This window comes from Trichomonas vaginalis, chromosome IV, assembly GCF_026262505.1.
Source record: "Trichomonas vaginalis G3 chromosome IV, whole genome shotgun sequence".
Taxonomy (NCBI): domain Eukaryota; phylum Parabasalia; order Trichomonadida; family Trichomonadidae; genus Trichomonas; species Trichomonas vaginalis.
The window spans coordinates 14,194,235-14,218,358 of NC_067206.1; the positions used below are offsets into that span (position 1 = coordinate 14,194,235).

A 24,124-nucleotide genomic window follows, 5' to 3' on the forward strand; every position below is an offset into this window, starting at 1 on the left:
TTTTCAATATCTACGGAATTTATAACGAACTCAAAAAAATGCATCCTAAAATACATCCAACAATACCATTAATACATCCAAAACCAGCTGCACATCCTCCAAAAGAGGATTCTGCTGCTCATTGTGCAAAATTGGAAAAATTTGTTCATAAACAATCAGAAGAAATCACAAATCTTCAAAATCAGATATGTGAACAGCGAGAGAAAAACGCTGCAATACAAAAAAGGATTAATGAAATGAAACAATTCCTCGAAGAATATGATTTACATTGGGTTGGAGGTCCAGGACCAAAAGAAAGGAACTTTGAGCACGGACTTGATGATATGGAACTATTCATGATTAGAGTAAAGAAGCTAAATGAGGATGCAGAAGCTGTTAAACCTAAAATTAAACAAGATAAAAATATTTCAAAAATGCAAAGTGATAAGCCAGTTCTTATCACTCTATATAATGAGCATTTTACTGTTAATAATGGCGAAGAAAGACCTTACGATGAAACATTAAGTACACAATTTTTCAGAGATATTTATGATGGATATTATCCAGAAGAATTCAAAGATATATATCCAGACGGATTTGTTATGAATATTGTAGATAAGCGCACAATAAATCAATTCAAAGGAAAAGCCAGAACAATAGCAACACCACAACCAAAGAATGAAGAAAAGAAAGATCCACAATATGTACTTAATCCAGATGGAGAATATGGTGTTGGCGATGGAAAGCTTCATCTCAGACTTCCTTCTGGAAGAGAAATTTTGAAATCAAAACCGAATATGACAATGCATGAAGTTCGGAAATTCATTGTAAGCACATTCAATCTGAAAAACTTTGAAGTTATGGATCCCTTCAAAAACGCTCCTTATGATGATAATGCAACTCTGAGCTCTTTGAAACTATATCCAAAGGGAATAGTGAATGTCCAATTATCAGAAAAATAATATATATTTGTTTGTATAAATATTTGTTTTATAAAATAACATAAATTTTTATTTTTTTACTATATTCATGGTATATTGCTTGAATCAATAGATAATTATAAGCCACTGTCAATAACAATTATTATCATCACTGATAAATGCTGAAATTACTTTAATTCAATGTTGTGTGATTTCTTGAAAAATATTTTTTCCGTAATTTTGTATAGTTTACAAATAAAAAAATTTAAAAAATTATTAAAATTAAGTGTTTAGATTATTTGCAAAATGTTTAGAAATAATTCAGTTAACCGTAAAGAGGTTTGATTCAAAAACTTCAAAATGGAGCGAAACTAAAATGCTGCGGGTACCTTGGAAATTTCCCAGCAATTTGTCTCCAGGACTACAAAAATGAATTAGGAGCCATTGTTAAAAGTCTCCAATGCATCATTTGAGACTCCAGTTAACAATCAATATTCATCTTCATACAAAGCTACCAAAATTATTTCATTTTTAGAATACATGGAGAGTAGCACCTTTTGCTACTCATATCCAAGGAGAATAACACCTTGCATTTAACTAAACACTTAATTTTATTAATTTTTTAAATTTTTTATTACTTGTAAACTATTCAAAATTAGGAAAATGTTTTTTCAAGTTTCCCTCAAAATTGAATAGAAAGTATTATATAAGTAGCACTGGAAAACGTTGAATTATAATTTTTGACATTCTCAAAAAAAATTAAAAACGAGGAATTTGATTGGAATTGCATGCAAATTCTATGTTTAAAATAAATACCCATGCGAAAATTCATTTAAGGATATAATAAATTTTGTAAAATTTTCCGCCAAAAAGTGAGAAATTGAGGACTCTGTTCGCATTTCGAAATGGAAGATGAACAGCAACTTGCAAAAGTTATCACAGAGATGCCAAATTTTGTTCAAGAATATACTCTCATGCAAAGTATGAAGCAATACTTCGCTGCCCTCCGCCATACAAGAGGTCATAATCCGGAAGGTTCTCCAATAGATTTGGAAGTTCTTCTGTTATTAAAACTAATCCTCGGCTCTGTTGACAATCCTATTCAAACACTACATACAGTTGGAATAATCATAATTGGCGATGAAATTGCCATAAATGCAAATTATTTAAAAACTTTTCTTTCAACATGTCGTTCAAGAATCAATAACTCTATGAAGCATCTTGGATGGGAGCTATCGAACCATGACAAAACAACAAAATCAGAGTTGCTTCAGCCTTTAGTCGATAGAAAAGATTCAAGAAACTGGACAATACGTACAATACCTCCAACATCAGCAGTATATACATTTATTCATGAAAATCCTTCAGTAAGACTTCGAATGACAACAAATCAGCCACAAGATCTTCCTTTAGGTCAAATCATACTAGAACCTGGTCAAGGTGATGATAATAACGATCAATATAAAAAGGATGTCTCATCACCTCATATATATGGTGTCAAAATGAATTAATTTTTTATTTTTGTTTGTATTTGTGTTCTAAACTTTTGTTAATTTCAAATTGTTATTATAATATTTCACAATATAATTCATTTTGAGTTTTTAACTGAAAATTAAATTTTCAATCTTGAAAACATTATATTTGAGCAAGAAGAACTCGAAACCTATCTACTTATCAAAAAATTACTATATATTTATACTCCTTAATAAAAATCAAAATAGATTATTAATTTATATATAACAATCTATCTAACGGTGTTTAAGTTTGATAGATATTTAATATCAGGAAGGCGAAAGAGAACTCCTTGAATATAGATATCAACTCATCAAAAGATTATATTATGATTCATATGAGTTTATAAGTTAGTGTGTGAAAGGCGTGTACGTATAAAAACTAGCATTTAACTCAAAACAATGAAATTAAAAAGATAACAAAAGAAATTTGAAATTTCCCAATGAACGCATGTTGGTATTGCCACACTCATATATTCAAAAATAGGTGTAAACTTAGAATCGAAGAAATAATCAGTTTTATCAATATTTAAGTGGCCAGTTGTTTGCTTGATAACAATATGCTGGATTTGAGAGAAACGCCCAAAATATCCCCCAATATCTCTAACAGTTTCTGAAATCACCAATGTAGATATATAAGAATTTTGAATAGCACCAGCTAATATTTTTCTAACTCCAAAAGGAACGGAATAATAAGAAACACTTTTGTTTCTTGGAATTATGTATAGAGTAGTCATATTTTTTGTATATAATATACAATCAATGGAAATATAATAAGGATTATCTTCAGCAACAAACACATTTTCAAGAGATTTTATGCTATCGAAGGAGTTTGCTATAGCTAAATCCTTAATATTTGAAGAGAGGGTTAAATTAATAATTTTTGATTTGGAAAAAACATCATTTCCAATAGAAACCAAAGAATCTGGGAAAGAAACATCTTTTAATGATGCGAATCTATAAAATGCATTTCCATCTAGTTTAGTAATTCCTTCTCCTATAATTAAGTGAACAGTAGAGCTTTCATACTCTACAAATGCATCTGAACCAATTGTCCCATTGCCATTAACAGTAAGAGTATTTGTTGTTGAATCATATGATGCTTGAGTCAGTTAGATCTTTCTCTAAAAAAAATTGAAATAATCGATCATAGAAATTTTGATGTGTATAACTTTTAATAGCATTTTTCAGTAGAATACATCCATAATGAAGTATATCTTCTAATATGTAAAAAAAAAGGTAGTGGGGCTTCCAGGGGCTGCGCCCCTTCTAGCCCTGAAGATGTTTAGTATAAATGAAGTTCTTATATACGGGTCTTCCAGGAGCTTTTCACAAATTATATATGTTTTCATGTTTTGTCACTTTTCTGTCACTTTTCAGGAAAAAACATTTTTATTATTATATATAAATGAATTTTACAAAACCACCGTTACCGTTCTTTGGAAATAAGAGTAAATGTAAAGATATTCTATTGAGAGAACTTAAGAAACTACCGAATGGTCTAACATTTGTAGATTTGTTCGGTGGAAGTTTCTATATATCCCATTTGTGCCATACAATATTCCCAGACTCAAAGATTATATGCAATGACTTCGACAACTATATGGACCGTCTCAAACATATACCAGACACAAACAATATATTGAAAAAGTTAAAAGAAAAGATACCTATAGGTAAGATGGAACGTATACCATTAGATAAAACAAAAATATTGTGAGAGAGGTTTTGAAAAAAGCAGAATATATAGACTGGTCTGAATTTGAGGAGGTGGGGGAGAATTATCTTCATCTTCCCACATTTTTTTGATTTACTTTCAAAAAAAATTACAAACGAACTTGATGATTTTTTTTCCCCTTATCGTCCCAAAAATACGGAAATTGTGTAGTCACAGATGTTACTATAACTATGAAAAGATTGTGAGAATGTCATAAAGTTTAAGGCTGCACTGTAGTCTGTAAGTAAACTTCAGAATTTTTTTGACAGTCTCAATCTGTAAAGTACTTTTTCTCAATATCTAGTAGATATCTTTCGGAAACAAGATAGTATTATATTCCTCTTATATATAAGGAGTATTTATGATTCGCTTTTGAATAAAAATCTTATAAATTCATCGATTTTTGAAATTTTATTATTTTTTCGAGGGAGGGTAACAAAATTGTGCGGCCAATTTGCCACCATTTTGTAAAGTGATTTTTTTGACATTGTATCTTATTGCAGGGGACTTGGCTCGAAAAAAATTTAATGTTTCATTCGAACCATTCTGCCTTTCCAGGAGCTCGAGAGCTCCTAATCCCTACGAAAGGGAGCTCCGGAGCTCCTGAATCTGTATCAGAGAGCCCTTTACCATTTGGGCCTCTGCTGATTTAAGATCAGCCGAATCCTTGTCAACTCAAGGAGCTCCAGAGCTCCTATTCATCAAGAAATGGAGCTCTGGAAATCCTCAATCATATTTATTAAAGCCTGTTCTTTTGGAACAGGCTTTAATAAATTTAATATAGACTCAATCCAGCTCTGTTAAATATTTTGAACTACTATTCTAATGTAGAGTTCAAAATATCTTCCAGAGCTGGATTAAGTCTATATTACATCTTATTTATCAGTAATTTTGTGAATATGTTTTGGTGAAATAACCCTCACTAAAGCCGACTTTACAATGTCAAAAATCCTAAAATCTGGCACTTTACAAACTTTACAAAGCACACTTTTGTAACCCACTCATTTTTTTTCGAAATTTTTTTCGTTTTTCTACGATTATAAACGGCGATAGTAATTTTGGATGTAATTCAAAATAATAGTATTGCTCATCGATGTATGTCCTTTAAAGGCTAAGATTTCACAATTAAATGACTTTTTGAAGGTCTTAAATTAAATTTCCTTTTTTTATTCATAATTCAATGATATTCGATTTTTATACGGGGTTATTCTTAAATTGCGATATTTCAATCAAATATATAAACTGAATAAAATTTAATTAAATCTGTTGCAAAACAGAATTGAGATTAGTTAGCTATACCATGCATATTTAAAGGACAAAAAGAATCATTCATAACTAAAAATAGCCATATTTCCTCTTTAGATGAAAAATATAACGATAATATGATTTGCAAATATGACAAATAAGATTTATTTTAAGCTCACAACCATATATGTGGATAATATATATAGTATCATATATAATAGGGGTCTAACTATGAATTTTATAAGTTTTATATAAAAATTGAAAAATTAGTTAATTGTAATATGTAAAATATAATCCAAGTTATGCGTTTATTTGCGTTTAAAAAAAAAAAAAAAAAAAAAAAAAAAAAAAAAAAAAAAAAAGGTAGTGGGGCTTCCAGGCACTTCGTGCCTTCTAGCCCCGAAGATGTTTAGTATAAATGAAGTCTTAGAGGACAAACATGACTATGAGTTTTGATATGACAAGATAGAATATGAGAGAGGTCCTATAAACCAGAGAAAGTGTTATATAAACATCTGTCATATTACTCAGAATATACAGAAATTCAATAAAAATATATTTTAGGTGAAGAGGTGAGATTTCACCTGTTTTTTCACCTAATTTTTCACCTCTTGAATTTCATGATTTCATCGTAAAGACTTTGTCAAAACTTCATCGTAAAGACTTTGTCAAAACTTCATCGTAAAGACTTTGTCAAGATTTCTTCGTAAAGACTTTGTCAAGATTTCATCGTAAAGACTTTGTCAAGATTTCTTCGTAAAGACTTTGTCAAGATTTCTTCGTAAAGACTTTGTCAAAACTTCATCGTAATGAGCGTAAATCAGACAAAAATATATTTTAGGGTAGAAGGGTATATTCTACCCCGTTTTCTACCCTCTTTTCTACCCCATATGTACTTACTGAAAAAGTATGTGTTCCATCTGTCATTTTACTCAGAATTTTACACCAAAAATAATGTTTAGGTGAAGAGGTGAGATTTCACCTGTTTTTTCACCTCTTTTCTCACCTCTTGAATTTTCATGAAATTTACACCAAAAATATACTACTAGGGTCATTTACGAAGAAATCTCAACAAATCTTACGATAAATCTTGACAAAGTCTTTACGAAGAAATCTCACAAAGTCTTTCATACGAAGAAATCTCAACAAACATAGACAAGAAGTTCATGAGAAATTAGATGAAGAAGTCTTAACAAAGTCTTTACGAAGAAATTCATGAATTTTACACCAAAAATATATTTTAGGTGAAGAGGTGAGATTTCACCCGTTTTTTCACCTCTTTTTTCACCCTCTTGAATTTTCATGAAATTTACACCAAAAATATACTACTAGGGTCATTTACGATGAAATCTCAACAAAGTCTTTACGATGAAATCTTGACAAAGTCTTTACGAGAAGAAATCTCAACAAAACATAGACAAGAAAGTTCATGAGAATTAGATGAAGAAGTCTTAACAAAGTCTTTACGAAGAAATTCATGAAAATTCAAAGGTGAAAAAGAGGTGAAAAAAGAGGTGAAATCTCACCTCTTCACCTAAATATATTTTTGGGTCATTTACGAAGAAATCTCAAAAAGTCTATAGCTTTACGATGAAATCTTGACAAAGTCTTTACGAAGAATCTCAACACAAACATAGACAAGAAAGTTCAGTGAGAAATTAGATGAAGAAGTCTTAACAAAGTCTTTACGAAGAAATTCATGAAAATTCAAGAGGTGAAAAAAGAGGTGAAAAAAGAGGTGAAATCTCACCTCTTCACCTAAAATATATTTTTGGGTCATTTACGAAGAAATCTCAACAAAGTCTTTACGATGAAATCTTGACAAAGTCTTTACGAAGAAGTCTTAACAAAACATAGACAAGAAAGTTCATGAGAAATTAGATGAAGAAGTCTTAACAAAGTCTTTACGAAGAAATTCATGAAAATTCAAGAGGGTGAAAAAAGAGGTGAAAAAAGAGGTGAAATCTCACCTCTTCACCTAAATTATTTTTTGGGTCATTTACGAAGAAATCTCAACAAAAGTCTTTACGATGAAATCTTGACAAAGTCTTTACGAAGAAGTCTTAACAAAACATAGACAAGAAAGTTCATGAGAAATTAGATGAAGAAGTCTTAACAAAGTCTTTACGAAGAAATTCATGAAAATTCAAGAGGGTGAAAAAAGAGGTGAAAAAAGAGGTGAAATCTCACCTCTTCACCTAAAATATATTTTTGGGTCATTTAAAGAAATCTCAACAAAGTCTTTACGATGAAATCTTGACAAAGTCTTTACGAAGAAGTCTTAACAAACATAGACAAGAAAGTTCATGAGAAATTAGATGAAGAAGTCTTAACAAAGTCTTTACGAAGAAATTCATGAAAATTCAAGAGGGTGAAAAAAGAGGTGAAAAAAGAGGTGAAATCTCACCTCTTCACCTAAATATATTTTTGGGTCATTTACGAAGAAATCCTGGTCAAATAATGTATCAAGTTGTTGTTCTAATTTAACATTCTTCTTGGAATCTTGTGAATTCTTGACATTAGATATTTTTTGACGCAACGCTTTCAATTCAGCAGTTGCTACACCGAGTTCTTCCATCTGTTTGGTATCATCTTTTTCGTTTTCTACTTGAAGTTCTGCTGCTCTTTGACGTAATTGTGGAATTGCTTGATTTTGAGCAGTTAGTTCCATCACTTGCTTTGATAATCGATCCTTTTCAAGGTTTTGCTCTTTAAATTTCTGCTGCAGGAGTGCAAATTCCTCTTTACTAATCATAAACTCCTGAAGAAAAAAAAATCTATCGATAAAAAAAAATTAATTCAAATCATCCCATCGTCAAATCTATAAATATAAGATAATAATAAAACTATGTGACTTATAAAAATTATTTTTCCCTGTATAACTTATTCATTATTTTTCGTTTTTAAAATTGAAAAAATTAAATTAGCAACATCAATAGATTCTTGTGATATTATCTATAAGTTCACATTCTAGCCAAACAAGTGGATCGATGAAATTAAGAGGCAAGACAGTGTAGACAGAAAAAGGATATATTTTACACATAAATATGCATTGTGGATTGGGTCACACCTGGATAACTTATATCTGTTTAAAAACAACATCACTTACAGTGCTCGAGAATAACAGAACATGTTTATTGACTAATCCTTAGAGTATTGACAAGCAGTAACATACTAATGCTTCTTTCAACTCGATATTTTATTTAAGTTCACTGTATTTCCTAAATACATGAAATCAGATTTAAACAAAAGATTTAAAAATTCTAATTGAACATAATTTCAAACAATTTCTTTACAAATAAAAAGTTACAATGAAATATTTCTTTCAATTTTCGGAATCAAATGAATCGTTGTCAGGGTTGAGATCATCAAGAAGTCCTTCAATGTTTTGCTTAAATGATAGGCTATTTTTTGATTCATCCTTCTCAAAATTTTCATTTTTTTGGTTATCTTCTTCTTGTTTTGATTCTTTTGGCTTTGTATCTGGAGGATCTGATTCGAAATCATCATTTTCAGCATATTTATTGCTATTATGATCAGAATCTTCTTTATTCTCATGACTTGAAAAATTCTCAAAAGATTCTTCAGTTTTATCATGAATTTCTTCTTTCTTAACTTCGTTTGATGAAAATTCTTCATTGTGATTGTCTTGTTTTCCTTCGTTTGACGAATCAAATGAATCATTCTTTTCTTTTTGATCGGAATCAAATTCAGATGAAGTATTCTTTGCTTCATCTTTATCTTCTTTACTTGAATCAGAAGAGAATTCGTCTTTTTCGGTATTATTTTTCTCAGATTCATTTTCTTGGGATTTAGAAACAGATTTATCGGATCTATGACTTGAGGATGATAAATGTTCATCATCTGACTTACTCTTTTTAGATTCTTTTTTATCAGAATCAAATTCACCATCAGAATCATTCTTCTTTTCATCTTTGCTCGAATCTGATGAAAAATCATCCTTTCCTTCTGATTTATGATCTGATTTTTCACTATCTGAGTCAAATTCTTTTTCAGATTCTTTGGATTTTTCTTTCTTATTTGTTTCTGATTCAAAATCATCCTCTTCTTCAATGTTATCGAATTCCTTCTCTGCAATAACCTCTTCTTCATCGAAATCGGAATTATTTTCTGGAATTGCTTTGGTTGCTTCGGTTGTATATGGTTCATTTTGATTAATAGTCTGTACAGGCTTAGGTTTATAATAATCAAGTTCCGCTTGTAACCTTTTTCTTGAGATTACAGCTGTATTTAGTCTTTGTTCCTCTCTTGCAAGTTCTTTTTGAAGATCTTCGATAGATTTCTTTGGCTTCTTTTGCTTCTTGCGCTCATCGAGTATTTCCTTTTGTTTCTTCTGTAATTTTTTGAGTTTTTTCTCCAAATTTTTCTGTTCTTCGGTCATTTTCATGGCTTTTTCAACATTTTCGGTAAGGCGAGGGTCTGTTATCTGCTTGTATATGTTATTTAGCTTGATATTTGCATCATTGATTTCTTTTTTAAGCAATCCAAAAACTTGTCGTTGCATAACAAGCTCAGCCTTGAATTTCTTATCATTTTCCGGTGTGAAATATGATGCTAAGAATGTGTACTGATTATCTATTTCTTTAAATTGACTTTGAAGCTCAGAAAGTTCTTCAGATTTGTGAAATCTGTTTTCTTCTGCATCAATAGCTTTAGAATCGTTTTCAAAACGACGACGGAATTTAACACTGTCTGCTATCTTTTCTCGATGTGATTGTTGTAATTGATCAAGTTTCTTTTGTAATGGCTCGATTTCTTGTTCAATTTGATAAATTTCAGCAAGAACTTGAGCTTTTTGTTCTACTAGATATTGAGGGTCATCATATATTTCATTTGTACGCTTAACATCGTTTTCAGGGAATTTATTTTCAGCTTTTTGAAGATTTCTGGATCTTTTAAACCTCGGATTTTGAGATTGACCTCTTCTGCTTTTCTGAATTTGAGGAGGTGGGGGAGAATTATCTTCATCTTCCCACATTTTTTTGATTTACTTTCAAAAAAAATTACAAACGAACTTGATGATTTTTTTTCCCCTTATCGTCCCAAAAATACGGAAATTGTGTAGTCACAGATGTTACTATAACTATGAAAAGATTGTGAGAATGTCATAAAGTTTAAGGCTGCACTGTAGTCTGTAAGTAAACTTCAGAATTTTTTTGACAGTCTCAATCTGTAAAGTACTTTTTCTCAATATCTAGTAGATATCTTTCGGAAACAAGATAGTATTATATTCCTCTATATTATAAGGAGTATTTATGATTCGCTTTTGAATAAAAATCTTATAAATTCATCGATTTTTGAAATTTTATTATTTTTTCGAGGGAGGGTAACAAAATTGTGCGGCCAATTTGCCACCATTTTGTAAAGTGATTTTTTTGACATTGTATCTTATTGCAGGGGACTTGGCTCGAAAAAAATTTAATGTTTCATTCGAACCATTCTGCCTTTCCAGGAGCTCGAGAGCTCCTAATCCCTACGAAAGGGAGCTCCGGAGCTCCTGAATCTGTATCAGCAGAGGCCCTTTACCATTTGGGCCTCTGCTGATTTAAGATCAGCCGAATCCTTGTCAACTCAAGGAGCTCCAGAGCTCCTATTCATCAAGAAATGGAGCTCTGGAAATCCTCAATCATATTTATTAAAGCCTGTTCTTTTGGGAACAGGCTTTAATAAATTTAATATAGACTCAATCCAGCTCTGTTAAATATTTTGAACTCTACTATTCTAATGTAGAGTTCAAAATATCTTCCAGAGCTGGATTAAGTCTATATTACATCTTATTTATCAGTAATTTTGTGAATATGTTTTGGTGAAATAACCCTCACTAAAGCCGACTTTACAATGTCAAAAATCCTAAAATCTGGCACTTTACAAACTTTACAAAGCACACTTTTGTAACCCACTCATTTTTTTCGAATTTTTTTTCGTTTTTTCTACGATTATAAACGGCGATAGTAATTTTGGATGTAATTCAAAATAATAGTATTGCTCATCGATGTATGTGCCTTTAAAGGCTAAGATTTCACAATTAAATGACTTTTTGAAGGTCTTAAATTAAATTTCCTTTTTTTATTTCATAATTCAATGATATTCGATTTTTTATACGGGGTTATTCTTAAATTGCGATATTTCAATCAAAAATATAAAACTGAATAAAATTTAATTAAATCTGTTGCAAAACAGAATTGAGATTAGTTAGCTATACCATGCATATTTTAAAGGACAAAAAGATGCATTCATAACTAAAAATAGCCATATTTCCTCTTTAGATGAAAAATATAACGATAATATGATTTGCAAATATGACAAATAAGATTTATTTTAAGCTCACAACCATATATGTGGATAATATATATAGTATCATATATAATAGGGGTCTAACTATGAATTTTATAAGTTTTATATAAAAATTGAAAAATTAGTTAATTGTAATATGTAAAATATAATCCAAGTTATGCGTTTATTTGCGTTTAAAAAAAAAAAAAAAAAAAAAAAAAAAAAAAAAAAAAAAAAAGGTAGTGGGGCTTCCAGGCACTTCGTGCCTTCTAGCCCCGAAGATGTTTAGTATAAATGAAGTCTTAGAGGACAAACATGACTATGAGTTTTGATATGACAAGATAGAATATGAGAGAGGTCCTATAAACCAGAGAAAGTGTTATATAAACATCTGTCATATTACTCAGAATATTATACAGAATTCAATAAAAATATATTTTAGGTGAAGAGGTGAGATTTCACCTGTTTTTTCACCTAATTTTTCACCTCTTGAATTTTCATGAATTTCATCGTAAAGACTTTGTCAAAACTTCATCGTAAAGACTTTGTCAAAACTTCATCGTAAAGACTTTGTCAAGATTTCTTCGTAAAGACTTTGTCAAGATTTCATCGTAAAGACTTTGTCAAGATTTCTTCGTAAAGACTTTGTCAAGATTTCTTCGTAAAGACTTTGTCAAAACTTCATCGTAATGAGCGTAAATCAGACAAAAATATATTTTAGGGTAGAAGGGTATATCTACCCCGTTTTCTACCCTCTTTTCTACCCCATATGTACTTACTGAAAAAGTATGTGTTCCATCTGTCATTTTACTCAGAATTTTACACCAAAAATAATGTTTAGGTGAAGAGGTGAGATTTCACCTGTTTTTTCACCTCTTTTCTCACCTCTTGAATTTTCATGAAATTTACACCAAAAATATACTACTAGGGTCATTTACGAAGAAATCTCAACAAAGTCTTTACGATGAAATCTTGACAAAGTCTTTACGAAGAAATCTCAACAAAGTCTTTACGAAGAAATCTCAACAAAACATAGACAAGAAAGTTCATGAGAAATTAGATGAAGAAGTCTTAACAAAGTCTTTACGAAGAAATTCATGAATTTTACACCAAAAATATATTTTAGGTGAAGAGGTGAGATTTCACCCGTTTTTTCACCTCTTTTTTCACCCTCTTGAATTTTCATGAAATTTACACCAAAAATATACTACTAGGGTCATTTACGATGAAATCTCAACAAAGTCTTTACGATGAAATCTTGACAAAGTCTTTACGAAGAAATCTCAACAAAACATAGACAAGAAAGTTCATGAGAAATTAGATGAAGAAGTCTTAACAAAGTCTTTACGAAGAAATTCATGAAAATTCAAGAGGGTGAAAAAAGAGGTGAAAAAAGAGGTGAAATCTCACCTCTTCACCTAAAATATATTTTTGGGTCATTTACGAAGAAATCTCAACAAAGTCTTTACGATGAAATCTTGACAAAGTCTTTACGAAGAAATCTCAACAAAACATAGACAAGAAAGTTCATGAGAAATTAGATGAAGAAGTCTTAACAAAGTCTTTACGAAGAAATTCATGAAAATTCAAGAGGGTGAAAAAAGAGGTGAAAAAAGAGGTGAAATCTCACCTCTTCACCTAAAATATATTTTTGGGTCATTTACGAAGAAATCTCAACAAAGTCTTTACGATGAAATCTTGACAAAGTCTTTACGAAGAAGTCTTAACAAAACATAGACAAAAGAGTTCATGAGAAATTAGATGAAGAAGTCTTAACAAAGTCTTTACGAAGAAATTCATGAAAATTCAAGAGGGTGAAAAAAGAGGTGAAAAAAGAGGTGAAATCTCACCTCTTCACCTAAAATATATTTTTGGGTCATTTACGAAGAAATCTCAACAAAGTCTTTACGATGAAATCTTGACAAAGTCTTTACGAAGAAGTCTTAACAAAACATAGACAAGAAAGTTCATGAGAAATTAGATGAAGAAGTCTTAACAAAGTCTTTACGAAGAAATTCATGAAAATTCAAGAGGGTGAAAAAAGAGGTGAAAAAAGAGGTGAAATCTCACCTCTTCACCTAAAATATATTTTTGGGTCATTTACGAAGAAATCTCAACAAAGTCTTTACGATGAAATCTTGACAAAGTCTTTACGAAGAAGTCTTAACAAAACATAGACAAGAAAGTTCATGAGAAATTAGATGAAGAAGTCTTAACAAAGTCTTTACGAAGAAATTCATGAAAATTCAAGAGGGTGAAAAAAGAGGTGAAAAAAGAGGTGAAATCTCACCTCTTCACCTAAAATATATTTTTGGGTCATTTACGAAGAAATCTCAACAAAGTCTTTACGAAGAAGTCACAATAAAACATCTGTCACTTTTCAGGAAAAAACATTTTTATTATATATATAAAATGAATTTTACAAAACCACCGTTACCCTTCTTTGGAAATAAGAGTAGATGTAAAGATATTCTATTGAGAGAACTTAAGAAACTACCGAATGGTCTAACATTTGTAGATTTGTTCGGTGGAAGTTTCTATATATCTCATTTGTGCCATACTGTATTTCCTGACTCAAAGATTATATGCAATGACTTCGACAACTATATGGACCGTCTCAAACATATACCAGACACAAACAAAATATTGAGTGAGTTAAAAGAAAAGATACCTATAGGTAAGATGGAACGTATACCATTAGATAAGAAAAATACTGTCAGAGAGGTTTTGAAAAAAGCAGAATATATAGACTGGGATAGTATATCTGCTAGACTATTATATAGTGGTGCTATAAGAGTTCATGACATTGAAACACTTATGTCAAAAGTTTTATATCTTAACTATACAAATGTTTTCAAAGAGGACATAGAAAAATATATTGAGGGTATAGAGTTTGTGAGATGTTATTGGACAGAGTTGTATGAAAAATATAAAGACAAGGAAAATATTTTCTTTATAGTGGACCCGCCGTTCTATAACACATGGGATTTTCAATACCAAGTAGACTGGACTTTGAGAGACTCTTTAGAAACTTTAGACGTTTTACATAACCATCCATGCTTTTACTTTACATCCGATAAAAGTGGTTTGGAAAGTGTCATGAGATGGTTAGAGGACATACATGACTATGAGTTTAGATACGATAAGATAGAATATGAGAGAGGTCCTATAAACTGGAGAAAGTGTCATAACAAAGAAATTTTATTGGTAAGTAAATGTGGTTTGAAATAGGACTACTTGTTTTAGGTTTTTTCCATTGTGTCATTTATTTATTTGACGTGGCAGAAAGATATAGAGAATATGAAGATGAACCAATACCAGCAAATGTTCAGCATATGTACTCGTAAGAGATATTTTTATCTAATATTAAATGGACGCACAGAACTTAGCGAATGCACAGCAACCTGGACAACCAAACCCAGAGAATATTCCAAATGAAGTTAGAATACAAACTGCAATGGCAAACTATGGTCAAGTGCCAACAGATGTACAAATGCAAACTGCCATGTCAAATGACGCTGCGTTAGGTTTGCCACCATGGTATGCAAATATGAGATGGAAAGAGTTTTATACAAACCCTGAAGTGGGATATAAACAACTTTATGCAGATGACGCGAACACAGGAGTTGACCCAGAATATGTTTTCTACCAGAGGAGAAACAGAATGTATGAGCTCCAGTTAAAGAACGCTATGGAACTCAACAGGAAACGTAAGAGACTAGGCGGACATTAGATTTTTACATATAGTAAAATGGGTTTCTTCAGTAAGATAGGAAACTTCTTTCGAAATGTTGGAAGAGGTATATGGAATGGAATAAAATCTGTCGGAAGAGGAGTATGGAACGGTGTCAAAAATATTGGTAAAGAGTAGGTCAGTTCGTTGGTATTATACCTAAAGACCCTGAACCAGAAGAACAAGCTCCTGTTATACAACAGCCTGAACCTGCACCACAGTCTAGTTGGCAACCAAATCCAACACCTCAACCGTATTAAAAAATTATATTTTTATCGTTCGATAGTAGTTGTATATGAAACTAAGTTCTAAGTAAAACGCATGGTATAATGGAATTATTCTTTTTCTTCCATCTGTAAGTAAACCATACTTGAAAGTCTGAAATACTTCCACTCGGCGGTTCATATAACTTTGTAGGTTTTTCGTAAAAGTCATTTGCCAAGCATAAGAAAGAGTTTTGAGCGCCAGAAAATGAAGCATGAACAATAATAGCAGCTGGGTCGAAAACATCTTTAAATAAATATGGTTCATCTCTTGCATATCGACTGTAAATATTTGCTAAAGGAAGTTCGACTTTCTGATTTAACATTCTTTGCAAATAATACCATGACATTGCAGTGAATTCTGTATATATTTGTTCGTCTTTCTTTGGATTGTCTTCGTAGATTTGAAATGACACTTGTGAATTTTGTTTGTCATATACAATTCTCACATAAAGTGTGCTCTCGGTATTTGCATATTCATCAGCATATTTTGCATAACATGAATTTATTTTATCTTCTATATTTTTTTAACGCAGTCTGTAGAGAAGATGAAAGGTCAACTTGTATTAGCTCAATTTCTTCCCACATTTTTCGTTTCCCTTCAGATATATAATCTATATGAAACCTTACAATAAATGGAAAACTTTTATCTTCTACAGACACAAACTTCATTCTACGAAAGCCAATAGCTTTTGTGACAGATGGGTCTCTTAGCCATCTTAATGGGTAGTCAAAACGATAGCCTTCATGCTTTACGGTCTCTGTCTCAAACTTTTGACCGACATTAGTAAAAAGTTCATCTAATGGTTTAGTTGTAGCAACTCTTGAATTTTCTTTTTTCTATTGGAAGCATATTTTATCTAGAATAAAAATGTCGAAAGAAACAGCGTCTATGAGAGAAATACAACACAACCGACAACTCATTATACAAGCTCTAAATAAGAACACAACAAACTTTTCAAACTATTCTAAGATATCTGAGTCATTGAAAGAAGGAAACTTAAAACTGACATTAAACCCAATGACAGATGAGTTTCTGTTTCAAGACAGTAAGAACCATACTGTCTGTGTAAATCCAACAAAAGGAACTTTAAACGAGAAGCCTATAAAAGAACTTCTTTTGAAAGCAGATATTGACAACAAAGCTGACAAAGGGTATGTCATTGAAAAAGTTCAAGAAGAACATGACAGAGCAGATGCAACATATGCAACAAAAGAGGATGTTGACAACAAAGCTGACAAAGAGTATGTTGACGATGAGTTAGCACGTATGGCTAGTGCGTTAGTGAAGAAGGCAGATAAGGAATATGTGGATGAAAAAGATGAAGAAATTAAAAAAATGGTTGAATGGTACCATGAACGGACAACAAAGATTTTAGAAGGTAAAGCCAATACAGGGTGGGTTTCAGGATGTTTAGACCTTAAAGCCGACAAAGAAACTGTAGATATGTTGGCACAAACGGTTTCAAGTCATACCAGAGGTTTAATGGAAGATGGACAACAGTTGAAAGAGCTTGAGAAAGGTGTTACAGAGTTAAGGAATACAAAAGCAGACTCGACATGGATAAAAGGATATGTAGATGCAACAAAAGAACGTATTTTCGCATGGACAGAAGGAACATACCCACAAAAATATCATAGACATAACATTTCTGACGTAAATGAACTTGAAGAAAAGTTATACAAGAAAGCAGACAAAACAGAGCTTCAAACATTAAAGACAGAAATACTTCAAACATTATATCCTATAGGCTCTATTTATACGTCAATGAACTCTACCAGACCAGAAACAGTTCTGGGTTTTGGAACTTGGACTCAAATAGTCGACAGGTTTTTGTATTGTGCAAACTCTTCAAAGGAAACAGGTGGAAGTAAAACGATTTCAGGTGAAAACTTACCTGCACACAGTCACTACATAGATTTAAGTACATCTCAAGCAGGTTGGCATAAGCATAGATATTGGGATTGGTCAGGAATGACAAAAGGTAAAGGATATGATGTTAAAGACGACGTTAAGTTTGCTATAAATTGTTACTGGAGTGACACTCAGGGAGAAGGAAACCATACACATTTCGTTTCAGGGTATACGCAAACAACGGGACAAAGTAAAGACTACATGCCACCTTACATGACAGTTTACGCATGGTATAGAAATGCTTAGTCGTCATTTTCAACTTCTTTAGCATATTCGTCAGGAGTTGTCTTATATTTGTTAGGAACTGTCTTTGAAAGTATACCACCTTGAACCTTAACAAGTTTGAAACGAGGTCTGACAATAGTAGTTTTATCTTCTGCTTGCAGTCTGTACATTTTGCCATGTTTGCCTAAAACTTCATAATATTCTCTTGTATACTTTCTTCTATTTTTACGAACACGAATGTGAGTACCTGTCGAGTTCCCATTGTTGTCATAGTCAATAGTATTTTCATATGGGTCGCGTTTAGGTATTTCTATTTTTACTTTGTCACCTTTCTTAAGTTTGAAGCCTGGCATTCTTTCTTGTTTGTCTCTTTTGACTAAACTATTAAATATATAGTCTTTCTCTAAGTCAGGGTTGTTTTTCATTTCTTCGGGGAGTGGTTTCCCAAACCTTTTTGTTTACGGTTATTGTAAATATTTAAAACTTGTCTCATCTTTGCCATGGAGAAGTGTCTATACTTGTCGTCATATGACATTTCATCTACCTCACCACCTTGTGGTTGGTTTAAGTCTCTTAAGATTTTTATACAACTGTCAATGACACCAAGAGCAGAATGGTTTTGGTCGACAATGAAATATTGGTTTACATTTTTTGAACGCAGATAGTTTTTAATATCGTCTGATTTGAAAGAACTTTCACAGTCAGATGTCAGTTTTGTTGGATGGTATTTGTCAACGAATATTGTCAAAGCAGTTTTCACATCTAAAATATTTTTGGATTGTAATGGTATGGCTTCACAGTATCTTGTGTTTTGACCAACAAATATTAGCCAGTATGGTGGTCCATCTTCTCTATACCTCGGAATGTTTTCCAAGATATCCATAAACCAAGCATTTGGTGTTGAACTAAAGATTTTTACCATGAGTGCTTTCTTTGTCGCTTTAGAAACATAGGGGTCCTTGTTTGGATTCGTCATTTTTATCCTATAAGAAATGGGTTTATTTGGCGCATTAGCAGGAGTTGCATCTAGATTTTTGCCCGCAGTGGGAACAATAGCCAGAGGTGTATTTGGAGTTGGAAGGAAGATTTTGAGTACATTAGGTATACTTAAAGAGAAAGCACAACCTATTATACAAACTGTACAGAAAGGTTGGGATGTAGCACGAGATGCAACAAATCTTATTCCAAATCCTGAAACAAGAGGAAAAGTTCAAGGATGGATGGATAATGTTTCCAGACAAGCAGGAAACTACTATAACAAAGCAAATGACTACTATAACCAAGCAGGGCACTATATGGACCAAGGTGAAAGATTCTTTAACAGAGGATATAACCATGCACAACAGTGGGTAAACAACAACCAACCGCAACCGCCTCAAACGTGGGGAATGTAAATTTTTTTACTGAGATGAAATGAACAATACAGCATTGAGACAAATGGGCTCAAGATGGATTTGTCGGCTTCCAGCAGTTACACAACCACGTGTTTGTCAAGTTCTTCCTATACCTCAAGAAGTTTTAGACCGACTTAAAAAACCTAAACAACCAGTTGAAAACAAACCAAACTAAAATTTTTTACTGAGATGAAATGACCGAAGAAGTTGAAACGGTAGATTTGACACCACAAACAAAAAGTTCAGAACCATTGTCAAAACCTGTCAAAGAACTTACAGATGAAGAAAAAAATTCAATAATAGAAAGTGCCAGGTCTGGAAATACAAACCCTAACTATAAAGTCACTTTTCATAGAAATGGAACGGCTAGTATCTCAAAAAAGAAACAGACTCTCACAAATAAAATATTGAAGTCTGAAGGAGCTTTCGAGACAACAGATGGAAAAGTATATTTTACCGACCAACAGTTCATTATAGAACATCTCATTGACTTAGAGTCGAAATATTCTAAACTTTACAACAAACACAAAAAGTTGAAAGGAAAACAAAAACAGATGGCATATGATATTTATGAAGATGTTGACGACACAACCATACCTGCAAGTGAAGTAAAGTCAGAGGAACCGAAAAGTGACGAAAAACCAATAGAAGAAGGGAAGCCAAAAACTGAAGATAAACCAAAACCAAAGTTTAGTTTGGAGACTAAACCAAGTCAACCTTCATTAGCTGGTATGGGTTGGCGTCAAAGGCTTTTGGCAGCGGGTGGTTACGTAAAGTAAAGAGAAAAACATTGCATGAAATAAAAACATTTTTTTAAAAAATATATTTTTTTATTTTATTTGAAATGTACGTTGAGTTTGTTGAAGAAGACCGTTGGGAAACTTGTTTGTTAGATGAGAAATATGAAATTCACTGTTCTGAGCCTTTTGAAGTCAGAAACAAAAAGACAAAAAGAGTTTTAAGCGAATGGGAGCAAAATGACGGATATGCTAGGATGAGGATTGGTGGAAAACACTATCTTAAACATGTTGTCATTGCAACTCATTTTATACCGAACCCTAACAATTTACCTTTTGTAGACCATATAAACCATATAAGAAACGACAATAGACTTGAAAACTTACGTTGGGTCACTTGTTCTGAAAACAATAAGAACAAAAGCAAATTTAGAGATATTGTATTCGAATTTGTCGACGAACTAGAAGATGAAGCAATTGAAATTACAGACTATGGTAAGCATATGTTTGAGTTTTACTACTATAGCGAAGAACAAGACTCTTTCTACTTTTATACCGGCGTAAACTATAGGAAATTACAAGTATGTTTTACTAAGGAAGGCTGTGCTTATGTAAACGCTAGAGATACAGATGGAAAATACATTAGACTATATCTTAACAAATTCAAGAAGCTATATGGCATACTTTTTTAAAACATTTATTTTAAAACAGTATATTTTTACATATATTAAATGTTTCAGGTTGAAAAACAAAGAACAAAAGTAGCAGATACAAAACCGTTAGACTATATCTTCACAAATGCCGGTAGGAATATATCAGATGAAGAAATTTCATCTGGCTCCTACCGCTTTGACTATCCAATTCGTTGGCTTCAAAGTCCTTCAGATGCAAAGGCAATAGGATTTAGAAGAGTTTTGTTTTCAAAAAGAACTAACGCGTTTATGTTTGCAGTATATTTTCATGGGCGGTATAGAGGTTCTGACGGTCTACTAGACAAATTTGACGAAATGAGAATCTTTACGGTTCGTTCAGACGAAAGTCTTGAGAAAACTCTAAATGACTTTCAAACTCAAATAAACAAATACTACTGGGAATTTCAAGAAAAATACGATTCTTTACTAAATGGAACATACTATCTGAAACTAGAATATGACAAGATGAACTCCACAGTTTCATTTCAAAGGATTGAAAATAACCCTCCAAGAGATACACAGTTTTTATTTTGGCAAGTAGACAAACGTTCTTGGGCACAATTTCTTCGGTTACTAAACCAGAACGAACCATTACCACCTGACGGTCCGTTCTGGTTTATACGCCCACCAACAGATTGACAGTTTATAGAAACGTGTTTGACCCTCAAAATGTTATGTGTCATGCAAGTTTCAGTTCAAGCAACAATAGTTTTCTTTGTATCGGTAAGGACTTTTATGACTTTGCTTCTAAATTTTACGAACCACCGAGTAACAGTTTCTCTGACTTTCAAGTTTGGTTCACAACAAATGGTGTGCAACATATTGTTCCATTGTACTACGACTTTTATCTCGAATTGTCTTTCATATATAACTACGGAGAAGTGCTGAAAAAGTATTGAAAAATATATTTTAGGTGAAGAGGTGAGATTTCACCTCTTTTTTCACCTGTTTTTTCACCCTCATGAATTTGTCATGAATTTTGTGCTGAATTCGACAAAAATGAGTTTTTGGTTGAAAGAATACGGTGGAGCCAAAAGTGGCTCGACCTCAAAACAAGCATTTTGTGAAGAATATAGCAACCGTCGGAAAACAGCGGGTTGCTTTTTATACAAAATTCAACAGGTGAATTTTCATGAAATTCCTTAAGATAGAAAAAATAAAGTTAGTTTTATTTTATTTATTTTTTTTATTTTGTATGTAAGAACAGATATGTTAAACATTGAGTTTGAAACAGTTAAAAAGATAGACAATGACGGGTTAGAATAGGTGATTTAAACGTAAGATACTCAAGAAATACAACAAATATTCTTTGTCAGACATTATATCTCCATCTGGAAAGAAAACATGGCATTGGGTTGGAATTGCTTCAACTCAGAAAATTTTGACAAGAAATCCTGAGCTTATGAATCGGTAAGATTCTATGGAACTACAGCATATCTCATTGACAAAAGTCTTTACCGATAGTTTTGTTATGGATTGACCCAGTTGTTGGATATAATTTCATAACATATGGTTCATCGATACGGAACGTTGCAGTGAGGGCTTACTTTACATCGTTCAGAAACCGAAGGACTTCAATACAAAGAGATATAAGATAGGAAGAACATATAATTAACTCAAAGATATGACAGTACAGTCAATAGAGTTAAGGTTGTGTTTGTTAACGATATGAGAGCTGCTGAAACAGAACTACTTGAAAAGTTTGAGAAGATGTATGGTGCTCCCACGAAAGGTAAAGAAACGTTTGAAGTAGATGAATAGATAGTGCTATAAAATTATTTGACGAAGTTGCTGAAAAATACATGTAAAGCGTATATTTTTGGTCTTTTGTGAAAGTCAGAAAATAAAGTTAGTGTCATTTTTTTGTATTTTTTTGTATTTGACGAGAATGTTTATGTTAGAATGTTAGATCTAACATGTTTTCTAACACGTTTTCTAACATGGTCTAAAACTCTTGAATTTTCATGAAATTTACACCAAAAATAAAGTTTATGTTAGAATGTTAGATCTAACATGTTTTCTAACCTGTTTTCTAACATCGTAGAAAACTCATGAATTTTCATGAAATTTACACCAAAAATAAAGTTTAGGTGAAGAGGTGAGATTTCACCTCTTTTTTCACCTCTTTTCTAACATCGTAGAAAACTCATGAATTTTCATGAAATTTACACCAAAAATAATGTTTAGGTGAAGAGGTGAGATTTCACCTCTTTTTTCACCTGTTTTTTCACCCTCTTGAATTTTCATGATTTCTTCGTAAATGTTTTGTCGAAACTTCTTCGTAATGAGCGTAAATGACCCAAAAATAATGTTTAGGTGAAGAGGTGAGATTTCACCTCTTTTTTCACCTGTTTTTTCACCTCATGAATTTTCCCGAAATAAAAAATAAAGTTGGTTTTTTTAAAAAAATATTTTTTTATTTTTATTGTAAGAACATGTTAGCAACAACAGCACCAAACTCGTTAGTCATGAACCCAACTTCTATGTTAGTAGAGATGAAAAGCTTCATTCCTTCTTCATATACTTTCGAAACAGAAATCCAGAAGATAAAGCAAGAACTTTTAACAAATAATTTAGACTGTAGTGCGAAAGATGAAACAAATGAACAGTATCTTTATGAAATGCAGGACATTATTGACCATTTACCTAAACTTCCTGAAATACAACAACAAAAGCTCACTATTCCAGAATTCGATGAAATAGAAGTCAAAGCAACTGACTCAGTAGAAATAAAGAAGTTCATACGTAAGGTTAACTATGAGTTTCTTGGATTTCATTGCAACCACAAAGTTATGGACAAAGATTGCGATATGGTATATAAAAATGTTTCTGACATATACAAATCTGAAGAATTTAAGACCTACGACAACTTTGTTTCGTTAGTTGCTGAATGTGTATGGCAGATAAGAGATAAAGACAGAAGGGGTAAAATATGGAACGAACAGATAAGACCAACTGCTTCAGATTTAAAGAAAACCATTGACGCCTTAGTCGTACTAGCAGGTAAGGTTTCAATGTACAATGCAAAAATGAACCCGCAATGTTCTAAATGTAAGGCAGCAATTAGGAAATATAACTACTCAGTCAAAGAGATAGAACGTATGAGAAACGACTATGCAGATTTAAAGAAAGAAGCAGAAAAGCCAGCAGAAAATAAAATGGACATGTTAGAATTTCTGAACAAAAACTATCCAACAGCAGACGATTTCCTTCTATCTGATGTCAAGAAGAAGTATAAAGAAACTTTCGGCATAGTTAAAACATTCGATGTACTGACAGAAGAAATAGAAGCTACGAAATTGTTTAGGATTTCAAATATACATCGTACAATTCATGTAAAACGCTTATAAAATAACTGAGGTGAAAAAAGAGGTGAAAAAAGAGGTGAAATCTCACCTCTTCACCTAAAATATATTTTTGCTGAAAAATGACCAAATTTCATTATATAACTGTTATGAGTGACGAAGAGAACTTTGACACTTCGTAAAAAAAATCCCTGAAA

The 24,124-nt window shown here is 32.0% G+C and overlaps 10 protein-coding genes and 1 pseudogene across 11 annotated transcripts, besides 8 other annotated features; 8 read left to right on the top strand and 3 right to left on the bottom strand.

Annotated features, from left to right (window-relative positions):
- Positions 1-23: 23 nt before the first annotated feature.
- TVAGG3_0089350 (nuclear envelope reassembly) lies at positions 24-1,124 on the top strand (the record flags this gene model as incomplete). Its single annotated transcript, XM_051222388.1, has 1 exon — positions 39-941. The coding sequence occupies one exon, from the start codon at positions 39-41 to the stop codon at positions 939-941; it is 903 nt and encodes a 300-aa protein (XP_051107374.1).
- A 618-nt stretch (positions 1,125-1,742) lies between these two features.
- On the top strand, positions 1,743-2,585 carry TVAGG3_0089360 (transcription-initiator DNA-binding domain ibd family; the record flags this gene model as incomplete). The annotated part of the gene is made up of 1 exon (XM_051222389.1): positions 1,805-2,410. One exon carries the CDS (start codon positions 1,805-1,807, stop codon positions 2,408-2,410), a length of 606 nt encoding a protein of 201 aa, XP_051107375.1.
- A 1,759-nt stretch (positions 2,586-4,344) lies between these two features.
- Positions 4,345-4,388: a mobile genetic element.
- Positions 4,345-4,388: a terminal%2Cinverted (terminal inverted repeat of tvBac_105 transposon ID:TVAGG3_0089370).
- A 273-nt stretch (positions 4,389-4,661) lies between these two features.
- Positions 4,662-4,839: a mobile genetic element.
- An 862-nt stretch (positions 4,840-5,701) lies between these two features.
- Positions 5,702-5,797: a terminal%2Cinverted (terminal inverted repeat of Maverick-3 transposon ID:TVAGG3_0089390).
- Positions 5,702-24,124: part of a mobile genetic element that runs on past the window's edge.
- TVAGG3_0089400 (uncharacterized protein) lies at positions 7,819-8,040 on the bottom strand (the record flags this gene model as incomplete). Its single annotated transcript, XM_001298995.2, has 1 exon — positions 7,819-8,040. A coding segment is annotated over one exon (222 nt), but the record flags the coding sequence as incomplete, so codon positions are not given.
- Positions 8,695-10,368, bottom strand: TVAGG3_0089410 (uncharacterized protein; the record flags this gene model as incomplete). Its single annotated transcript, XM_001298994.1, has 1 exon — positions 8,695-10,368. One exon carries the CDS (start codon positions 10,366-10,368, stop codon positions 8,695-8,697), a length of 1,674 nt encoding a protein of 557 aa, XP_001298995.1.
- Positions 10,505-10,548: a mobile genetic element.
- Positions 10,505-10,548: a terminal%2Cinverted (terminal inverted repeat of tvBac_105 transposon ID:TVAGG3_0089420).
- Positions 10,822-11,001: a mobile genetic element.
- Positions 15,034-15,396, top strand: TVAGG3_0089440 (uncharacterized protein; the record flags this gene model as incomplete). Its single annotated transcript, XM_051222390.1, has 1 exon — positions 15,034-15,396. The coding sequence occupies one exon, from the start codon at positions 15,034-15,036 to the stop codon at positions 15,394-15,396; it is 363 nt and encodes a 120-aa protein (XP_051107376.1).
- On the bottom strand, positions 17,817-18,682 carry TVAGG3_0089450 (annotated as a pseudogene). Its single transcript has one exon. A coding segment is annotated over exon 1 (866 nt).
- On the top strand, positions 18,792-19,193 carry TVAGG3_0089460 (uncharacterized protein; the record flags this gene model as incomplete). Its single annotated transcript, XM_051222391.1, has 1 exon — positions 18,792-19,193. One exon carries the CDS (start codon positions 18,792-18,794, stop codon positions 19,191-19,193), a length of 402 nt encoding a protein of 133 aa, XP_051107377.1.
- On the top strand, positions 19,213-19,368 carry TVAGG3_0089470 (uncharacterized protein; the record flags this gene model as incomplete). Its single annotated transcript, XM_001305801.2, has 1 exon — positions 19,213-19,368. One exon carries the CDS (start codon positions 19,213-19,215, stop codon positions 19,366-19,368), a length of 156 nt encoding a protein of 51 aa, XP_001305802.2.
- Positions 19,388-19,972, top strand: TVAGG3_0089480 (phage tail repeat-like family; the record flags this gene model as incomplete). Its single annotated transcript, XM_051222392.1, has 1 exon — positions 19,388-19,972. One exon carries the CDS (start codon positions 19,388-19,390, stop codon positions 19,970-19,972), a length of 585 nt encoding a protein of 194 aa, XP_051107378.1.
- Positions 23,058-23,380, top strand: TVAGG3_0089490 (organellar and viral DNA polymerase type B; the record flags this gene model as incomplete). Its single annotated transcript, XM_051222393.1, has 1 exon — positions 23,058-23,380. A coding segment is annotated over one exon (323 nt), but the record flags the coding sequence as incomplete, so codon positions are not given.
- Positions 23,652-23,972, top strand: TVAGG3_0089500 (organellar and viral DNA polymerase type B; the record flags this gene model as incomplete). The annotated part of the gene is made up of 1 exon (XM_001298749.1): positions 23,652-23,972. One exon carries the CDS (start codon positions 23,652-23,654, stop codon positions 23,970-23,972), a length of 321 nt encoding a protein of 106 aa, XP_001298750.1.